The following is an 8,895-nucleotide window of genomic DNA, read 5'->3' as shown; positions in this document are numbered from 1 at the left end:
GACCTCAGTCTGACAGTTTTGTGGGCAGAGCCTAAAGAGCGTGCGTGAGCAGAGCGGCCTGCGAACCTGATTTGTTTGCACCCATTCTGTAAGGAGTGGATCAAAACTGAAGCTATTGTGGAATTAAACTGTATTTCTTGTGGAAGGATCGCCAAAACATTTGACCCAAGTCACAGAGAATAAAAGGCAAATTTGCCAAACACTAAAAAGTACAGAAACTTCAGAATTTTAAGAAAGAGTTTTTTTTATGGTTTTGCTGATTAGTCTATAGAAACAATTGTGATAATCATAAGCAACCTAAACCAAGAAAAGTTCAATATGTTCATCTAGTGAGTGGAGAAAGCTTGTTCTGTTTAATGTTATCCAGTACCCATAATCCCTAATGTGCATTCAGCCTGCCTCTGGTCGTAACAGAGCAAACACCACACCAACTTTCATTTATTTTATTTTTACATGTTATTAAAAAATATTACAGTTGTAATTACAGTAGTGCAAGGACTCGGAGGCCTTCATCAAGCGGTCATTCAGTCCCAAACAACTGACTCGACATAAGGACCAACAAGCGCCACGCTGGGAATGACAACAATGACAAAAAGCTCTATATCATCTGCAAATAAACTAGGCTATCCTGCTCATTCATCGTGGAGTTGAATCAAATGGTATAGCACCTTTTTAAAGTCAGTCATAGTTCTGTTCGCTCAGTAGCAGGAACCCCTCTGGAGACACGGGAGATGGTTGAATCAGGGTTAGGACAAGAACTGAGACACGAAGGTCAAGGCCTGATGAAGGTCCTCCATCAGCTCCTCTGGCAGGGACAGAACCAGCGACGTTAGGCTTTGAGTTATTTCTAATATCCTACAAGAGGGAACAGAGCACGGCCATTTAATCAGATTGTCCCTGGATTAATCATCATCATCGTCGTCTTGACTCAATGCTAAAGCTGCAACTCACCAGCTGATGTAATGGGCTGTCAGCTGAGGCTCATGCCTGCAGCCCTCCTCCACCACCAGAGACTGCTTCATCTGTTTGAAGTTGGTCTCGATGTCCTTCTTTATTTCGGAAAAGACCCGGATTCCCCTGAAAGAGCTGACGACTTGCTTCAAGAGAGAAGCAAAACCGAGACATTAAGGAACAAGCGGGACAGTTTAGAGCAGCGGTTCCCAACCCTGGTCCTCATGCACTCCTGTCTTGCATGTTTTATGTGTGTCCTTGCCGCCACACACCTGAGTTAAATGAATGGATGATCAGGGGGCTGCTGCAGCACTCGATGGCATGCAGTGGAGGTTATGCAATCATTTGGATCAGGTGAGGTGGAACACAGAGACATTCAAAGCATGCAGGGCAGGGGTACCTGAGGGCAAGGGTGGGGAACCGCTGGTTTAGACGACTGGAAAAGAAAGCAGAAGACATATTCACTCCTCTTACATATATGACTGAGAGCTGGTGAGCTATGTATTTATGACTGCCCAGGTGTCTGATGTCCTCCTCCAGCTGCTGACTCAGCACCAGCAGCTGGTTCAGTTTGGCGATGTGGAAGAAGTATTCTGTAACGGGGGATTAAAAAAAGACATTTCGTGACTTTTTTTATTGAGATTTTCGGTGACGAAAAAATAAACCGAATATTATTTTTTACAAATAAAATTGGAAAAGTGTGATATACATTTGTATTGAAATACCCTGAACTGTAAACTGCTATCCACCCCACACACAAACCCTGTGGTGAAGTTTGCGGAGGACATCCCTATAGTGGGTCTCATCTCCAACAATGATGAAAACCACTATAGGGATGAGGTCAGCAATCTCACTCAGTGGAGCTGCAGGAACAACCTGATCCTGAACACCAGTAAGCCCGGGGAGGTAATAAGCGACTACAGGAGGTCTGAGAAAACTGAACATGCTCCTCTCTACATACAGGGGTAGGTGGTGGAGCGTGTGGACAGCATAAAGTTCCTGAGCATTCAAATCTCCTCTGACATGAAGAAGGCCCAAAAACGTCTCTTCTTCCCCAGGAAACTTAAACAGACTGGACTTTCCACTATGTTGTTAAAAAAAACTTTTACATTGCTACCATAGAAAGCGTTTTATGTCTCAGCATAACTGTATGGTATGGGAGTGCAGGAGAGAAAGGATTTAGCACGGGTGGTGAGAACAGCGCAGATTGTAGGACTGCGTCTGCAGGACGAGTTCAATGAAGGGCCAGATGCATCTCCACTGATCCCGCCCACCCAGGCAATGCGCTGTTTGCCCCTCTCCCATCAGGTAAACATTTCAGAAGCATCAAATCCAGGACTAACAAACTAGGAAACAGCTTCTTTCCTAGAGCTGTGAGGGCCAACGTCCCCTGCTGAGAGATTGTGGTCCATCATATGTTACAATCACACTACTGTTATTTTCTATTTGCACACTCCTATTCTCAGGAATATCAAATTGCACATTTCTGCAAATCGCGTCTTAAGACATCTGCACAAACATTACTTAATTACAAAAACAACCCGTAACAATTCAGTTTTTCACTTGGGCACATGAAGATGACCTTTGTCAGTGTTAGTTTTTTTTTTCCAATTCTGAGATGTGAACAAATAATAATTTAAAAAAATACACATTGGTCTTGTGTCCCATTGAAGTAACTTCCCTTTAAAGTTCACAGTTCATCAGCAATAGCAGTTTAATCTAAATATTTACAGGCAAAATTTGAACAAAAGTAAATAAAATCATCAAAATTGCACAACTTTTTAATAGTTATTTATGGATGTGTCCTTAAAGCGACGGACATCCTGAAACAAATTCTAAATGTTAAGGTTTTTTTTATTATAGTATATATAAAAAGATAATAGAGATCATCTAGTGGTATTTCAATATAAAATCTTAAGGTACGCTATCAAGCAATTGTTCTTTAGTATTATGTAATAATAATACACGCATATTTAAGTAGTAATGATGGACTCTTTCTCAGCTGGGTGTCTCACCATCCATCAGTGGCCGGTCCAGCATGTCGACAGGACTCCCTTGAATAAGGAAGACCTCGACACGGGGAAACATGGCTGACAGACCCACCATGTCCAGGTAGTCCTGAGAAAACAGGTGAGAACTGTGTCTGTGGCAGGAAAATGTACATAAACAAATAAATTCTCCTATTATTAGGATAACACTGTTAAGTGCAATACTTCCAGCTGTGGCATAGGCTTTGGTAAATGTTCTAGGCACTGCAGCATTTGGTCAAGAATCTCTGATCCTAACAGAAAAGAGAACAAAAAAAAAAAAAATCACATACACAGAGTCTGGCGAAAGCTGGAACCGTCCTCGAACTTTGCTTTGTTGGTATCGTACCTTGAGTCTGAAAGCTGTCCGACTCCTCTGGACTACAGCCTTGTCCCAACTGCTCCTGGAACTGCGAAACGGATAAATACAATTCAGATAAACGCACCCAAAAAAAAAAAATAAACGGCTTAAAATGAGTAAGAAAACAGACATAAAACCAGTTTATTCTATATGGTATTAAGATTGTTGCTCTGATTTTGCAGGTTTGAGACATGCAGGTGATCTATGAACAGATTCTTTACAGTTATTAGGAAAAGCTGTGGCCGACGTCCCCGAAAACTTTGAAAGAGCTTCAGACGACTTTGAAAGAAAGTTCTCCAGACAGTCTCAAAGATGTACCCCCCTCCACGGGCCAGATTTTTGCAATGTAAAAACATCGAGCACGGACAATCATTTCAAACATGTCCCCCCTTCGGAAGTGACATTTATCATTTGGAAAGGTGCAACTGGGAGGGAAGACGAAGGTGGTTCAACAAAAATGTTTGTTTATGGGGGTTTGCACAGGTTATTCTATCTTTTCATTTGTATAGTTTTAGTAATCTGCGTCGCAGTTCAACTGCACGGGATCTTCTCCACAATAAAGGCTGGAAAAGATAAAATGTTACTAGATTACTTCAATAAAAACCTGGCATTTTAGGAGAAGTGTGTGCACTTTTAAGATGCGCTTTAAGTTGTTTTTTTCCCCCTCTACTGTCCTGTGTACATCAGGAGGTCAGGGGTCAACCTACCTGCTGCATCTGCGCCCTGATGAGGAGGTCCAGTTGTCCGCAGAGACACAGCATCTCCAGCCCCACCTGCTCTGGACTCAGACGGACAGGCATCAGCGGTCGCCTCACCTGCAGCTCCACTGACCAGACCAAACCACACCTCATCACCACCTCTTTTTTTTTTTTTTTTTTAAACCAGTTGCTACCTATTAAATAAATAAAAAAAAGCTGCACACACACAGAGGGGCCACCACAGTCTGGTCCGCATGCATCAGGGTAGTTTGATGATGACAGGAGGGGCGTGGTCACTTTTGGGGGAAGCAGACAACTCGCCTCCAGGGCGAAGTTCTAGCACCCAGATTTATAATCCATCCACCAATAATCCTGGAATCAAACGTGAGGCAGAGTCTTACCTCTGAGATCTTCGTGATAGATGCAGGGCTGACAGAGGGGCTCCGTTGTGCAGGCTGCCATAGCTGACCGGGCTGTGTGACGCGTTCAGGGTCCTTGTGTCGCCCTGCTGACAGCGGCCATATAACGCGAGCTACACGGGACAGCAGACGGGTGTATTTCTATCTTATTTTAAAGCATTTTCCCGGCGGTATACACAGCAGGTGGTGCGTTCGAGTGCCAGAGGCTCGGGCGGACAATTGAATGCCGGGTCGCTCATGCAAAAACCCGCCGTCTTCACCCAGATGGCGACGACTAAACCCCGTGGCGTGGCGAAGCATCCTTTATTCCTGGTGCTTCCATGTGGTTCGATGTAGATTGAAGCAAAACACAACAGCGATCGAAGGCGACCGGCTTCTGCTTTACAGCCAGCGTCTGCTTCAGTGAACGCCCCGCCACCCCCACAGCGCCTGGGAGGATGCCTCTCTCGATGATGTCATGCTTTGAGGATCACAGCATCTCTTCTCTGGGTCGCGATGAAACCTTAAAGTGAACAGGTTCATCTCAACAAACTACCATAAACCTTCAGCCCTTAATCCATTTTTGACGAGTGGGAATCAAACTGATGCACCACAGCTGCACATTCGTTACATTTGACGTGTTTATTTCTGTAAAAAATAATTTATATGTAAAAAAATAAATAAAAATTATGACTATGGTAATAAAAAGCCCAAATTTGATTTTGCAGAAGATTCTACCATTATAGAAGATGAAAAGTAAGAGTATTCAGCAAGAAGGCTACTCAAATACTGAGTATGGAATCTTAACTAATGATTTCATATTTAAAATCGGACAGACAAAAATATACGGTTATGTGCAATTTCTGGCACTGAACAACACTCCAGCAGTGAAAGCTGTTCCCCATCAGGAAGAGGAGGTCCTCTGCCTAGAAACTGCCGACGTGTGGAAGACTTTGAGGAGAGTCAACCCACGGAAGGCCCCAGGTCCTGACAACATACCTGGGCGGGTGCTAAAGGAGTGTGCAGGTCAGCTGGCTGGTGTCCTCACAGACATTTTTAACACCTCGCTGGACCAAGCCACAGTGCCAGCATGCTTTAAATCTGCCTCCATCATTCCGGTGCCGAAGAAACCTCAAGTCACCTGTTTCAACGACTACAGGCCTGCTGCACTGACTCCCATCATGATGAAGTGCTTTGAAAGGCTGGTGAAAGAACACATTGTCTCCAGTCTCCCCCATTCACTCGACCCGTTCCAGTTTGCCTACCGGAGGAACCACTCCACTGAGGACGCCATCTCCTCTGCTCTTCATCTGAGCCTGGCACACCTGGAGGAGAAGAACACGCACGTGCGGATGCTGTTCCTGGACTTCAGTTCAGCGTTTAACACCATCATCCCACAGCATCTGGTGGGAAAACTGGAACATCTGGGCTTCGGCACACCCCTTCACAACTGGCTGTTAGACTTCCTCACCAACAGACCTCAATCAGTCCGGGTCGGTCAGACCACCTCTGATGTCGTCACCCTCAGCACGGGCTCCCCTCAGGGCTGCGTCCTGAGCCCCCTGCTGTTCACCCTGATGACACACGACTGCGTCCCCAGGTTCACCACCAACCACATTGTGAAGTTTGCAGACGACACAACGGTGGTGGGCCTGATCAGAGACGACAACGACCAGGACTACAGAGAGGAGGTGGAGCAGCTGGTGGACTGGTGCAGAGACAACAGCCTGATCCTGAACGTGGAGAAGACGAAGGAGATCATCGTCGACTTCAGGAAGAACCGCCCCCACCACGCTCCACTGCTCATCAACAGCTCAGCTGTGGAGGTGGTCAGCAGCACCAAGTTCCTTGGGGTGCACATCACAGACAACCTCAGCTGGTCTGTGAACACCACGTCACTGGTGAAGAGGACACAGAAGCGACTGTACTTCTTGCGGAGGATGAGGAGAGCCCGCCTGCCCTCGCCCATCCACAAGACCTTCTACAGAAGCACCATAGAGAGCATTCTGACCAGCTGTCTCTCTGTGTGGTGTGGAGGCTGCAGTGCCACCGACTGGAAGAACGTGAGGAGAGTGGTGAGGACAGCAGAAGGGATCATCGGGGCTCCTCTTCCCTCCATCAAGGACCTTTCATCGCAGCGCTGTGTGTCCCTAGCCCGTAACATCATCGGGGACCCCTCACACCCCCACCATGGACTGTTCTCCCTGCTGCCTTCTGGGAAGAGGTTCCGCAGCATTCGCTGCAGGTCCACCAGGTTCTGTAAAAGATTTTTCCCTGCTGCCATCAGACTGTTGAACTGCTGAAGCTAAAACTGGACTCTGTATCACATGTGTCCTGCGTTGTTTACATCTCAATTGCTGTACTGTGAAATCACTGCTGCACTTTATCCTGGAACTGTCCTGCAAAGTTATTTATTATCCTGCAGTTACTTTATTTTTGTGCAAAATTACTTTATTCTGAAATCCACTGCAATTCACTGAAAGTCTCAAGCTGTATGCAAACAAAATTTTGTTCTGTACGCACTCTGTGCATACAAAATGACAATAAAGTTTGTCTAAGTCTAAGTATTTTAAAGACAAAAATTTAAAGTATAAAAAAATAACAATTTCAAAACAACAAATTCAGAGAGAACACTTCTAAATCATTGTTTTTCCAACATTAAACTTGAAAGCAATACCTACAGTCGTTACTGTATGTGCAGTATGTTAGGACAGCACAAACAAGAAGTTTCCCTGTAACATAAACTCTTGGGTTTTGTCTCTCAGGTCCATTTTTGGTTAAAACAAGTCTGGTTTTTATTTGTGAAGTTATTTGCAGTAGGTAGAGTAGCCAGAAGTTTTACTCAAGTAAGGGCAGTGATACTTGAGTAATAAGTAGTAATTACAGTGCAGTAAAACTACTCCTAAAAGAACATTTTGTTCAAAAAGTTACTCAAGTGAATTTAACTAACTACCCACCTCTGTCCTCTAGGATGGTAAGCCACAAAATGTTACTGTTAAAGCTGGCTGATCACAGAGTTATGTAGAAAAGTATAATCGATGGGAAGTTAAGTGGAAGGAAAAAGTGTAATTAAATACACTGCGCAAACAATAAGGATCACCATGCAAAGCTCTTTCAAAAGTTTACGGGACACAAGACAAGGCGTGGTCTGAAGCTGGAGTCGGTGCATCAGGGGCCACCAAACAGCCGTTCCAATAATTTGCTTTAAGTTATCAATGGATCAGAGACAGCATCGGAGCGGTCTTATCTAGGCTAAAGAGGACGGGAGTGTTCCTCACAGGCTCAAATCGTCTGTTCAGATGAGAGTCAATTTTGGAAATCCGGGTTTCAAAGTCTGGAGGAAGAGTGGAGAGGCACACAAGGAAACTTACTTTAGATCCAATATGACATTTTCAGTCATATTGGATTCAGAGTTAGGAAATCTCCTGGTGTTGGTCCAACTTTTTTCACATGAAGCAAGACAAGCTTTTTTCCCCCTTATCAGCAGACTTTGCATTTTGCAAAATCCATACTCAGAACCCAAATACATATATTATACATATATATAATAGAAAACATGGTATTTTAAAGTGGAGTTGTTTCCTGCAGGTCATACCAGAGCAATCTCAGTTGTTTTAACACAGAAATATTACAGATTGTTATGTTTGAACGATTTTTGACTTAAGTTTAAAATATTTATAGCCACGTTAAGGGTTTCTGAATTCAAAAACTAAGACTTCAAATTATGCCCCGTTTTTTCTTAAATTAGTTTCCGTGATGATAAAAAGCAGATGTCATTTGTAACATGAAACAGTTAAGTGGCGTTTTTCAAATACAATTTGTTATAGAATTAAGATATACAAATATTGTTCTTCATAGTAGGTACACCTGGTCTGGCATTCTGTTAGATGTGATATAATCCACTATTGCCATCTAATATAGAACAGATTACTGGATCAATGTGTGCTTCTGTGCTTTTTTGTCTCTCTTGTGCCTCTGCTCTGTCTTCTATAACCCCCAATCGGTCGAGGCAGATGACCGTTCATACTGAGCCCGGTTCTGGTTCTGCTGGAGGTTTTCCTTACTGTTAAAGGGGAGTTTTCCTCTCCACTGTCGCTTCATGCATGCTCAGTATGAGGGATTGCTGCAAAGCCACAGACAATGCATATGACTGTCCCTGTGGCTCTACGCTCTTTCAGGAGGAGTGAATGCTGCTTGTTGGGACTTGATGCAATCAACTGGGTTCCCTTAGGACACTTTTTTTTTTTTACCAATCTGTATAATTTGATTGAATTTGACTTTGGAACATGCATTGAGATGACATGTATCATGAATTGGCGCTATATAAATAAAATTTAACTGAACTGAATAAACTGATTTGCAGTGTCTAGATTATTTTTCTAATTATGAAGCGTTCCCAGATTACAAGTGGCTGAGATAAGCTTCGTCTGAGGCGTGGCTGGGCTCATGCTTAGAGAGAG

The 8,895-nt window shown here is 43.9% G+C and overlaps 1 protein-coding gene across 1 annotated transcript; it reads right to left on the bottom strand.

Moving 5' to 3' along the window:
• Positions 1-428: 428 nt before the first annotated feature.
• On the bottom strand, positions 429-4,922 carry si:ch211-218d20.15. Its single transcript, XM_012864227.3, has 8 exons — positions 4,439-4,922; positions 4,047-4,165; positions 3,328-3,388; positions 3,165-3,232; positions 2,967-3,069; positions 1,426-1,544; positions 952-1,097; positions 429-855 (listed from the first exon to the last, which is right to left on the bottom strand). Exons 1-8 carry the CDS (start codon positions 4,497-4,499, stop codon positions 747-749), a joined length of 786 nt encoding a protein of 261 aa, XP_012719681.2. The 5' UTR covers positions 4,500-4,922; the 3' UTR covers positions 429-746.
• Positions 4,923-8,895: the final 3,973 nt, after the last annotated feature.

This window comes from Fundulus heteroclitus, chromosome 7, assembly GCF_011125445.2.
Source record: "Fundulus heteroclitus isolate FHET01 chromosome 7, MU-UCD_Fhet_4.1, whole genome shotgun sequence".
NCBI lineage: Eukaryota > Metazoa > Chordata > Actinopteri > Cyprinodontiformes > Fundulidae > Fundulus > Fundulus heteroclitus.
This window is presented reverse-complemented; position numbering and strand designations above follow the sequence as displayed.

What these genes read in the sequence shown, in the direction of transcription:
- si:ch211-218d20.15 (XM_012864227.3), bottom strand. Translation starts at nt 4,499, where the DNA reads ATGGCAGCCTGCACAACGGAGCCCCTCTGTCAGCCCTGCATCTATCAC. An exon ending in CTATCACGAAGATCTCAGAG is followed by an intron (nt 4,166 to 4,438) that starts GTAAGACTCTGC and finishes TGGTCTGGTCAG; the next exon opens with TGGAGCTGCAGGTGAGGCGA. An exon ending in ACAGCCCATTACATCAGCTG is followed by an intron (nt 856 to 951) that starts GTGAGTTGCAGC and finishes TCCCTCTTGTAG; the next exon opens with GATATTAGAAATAACTCAAA.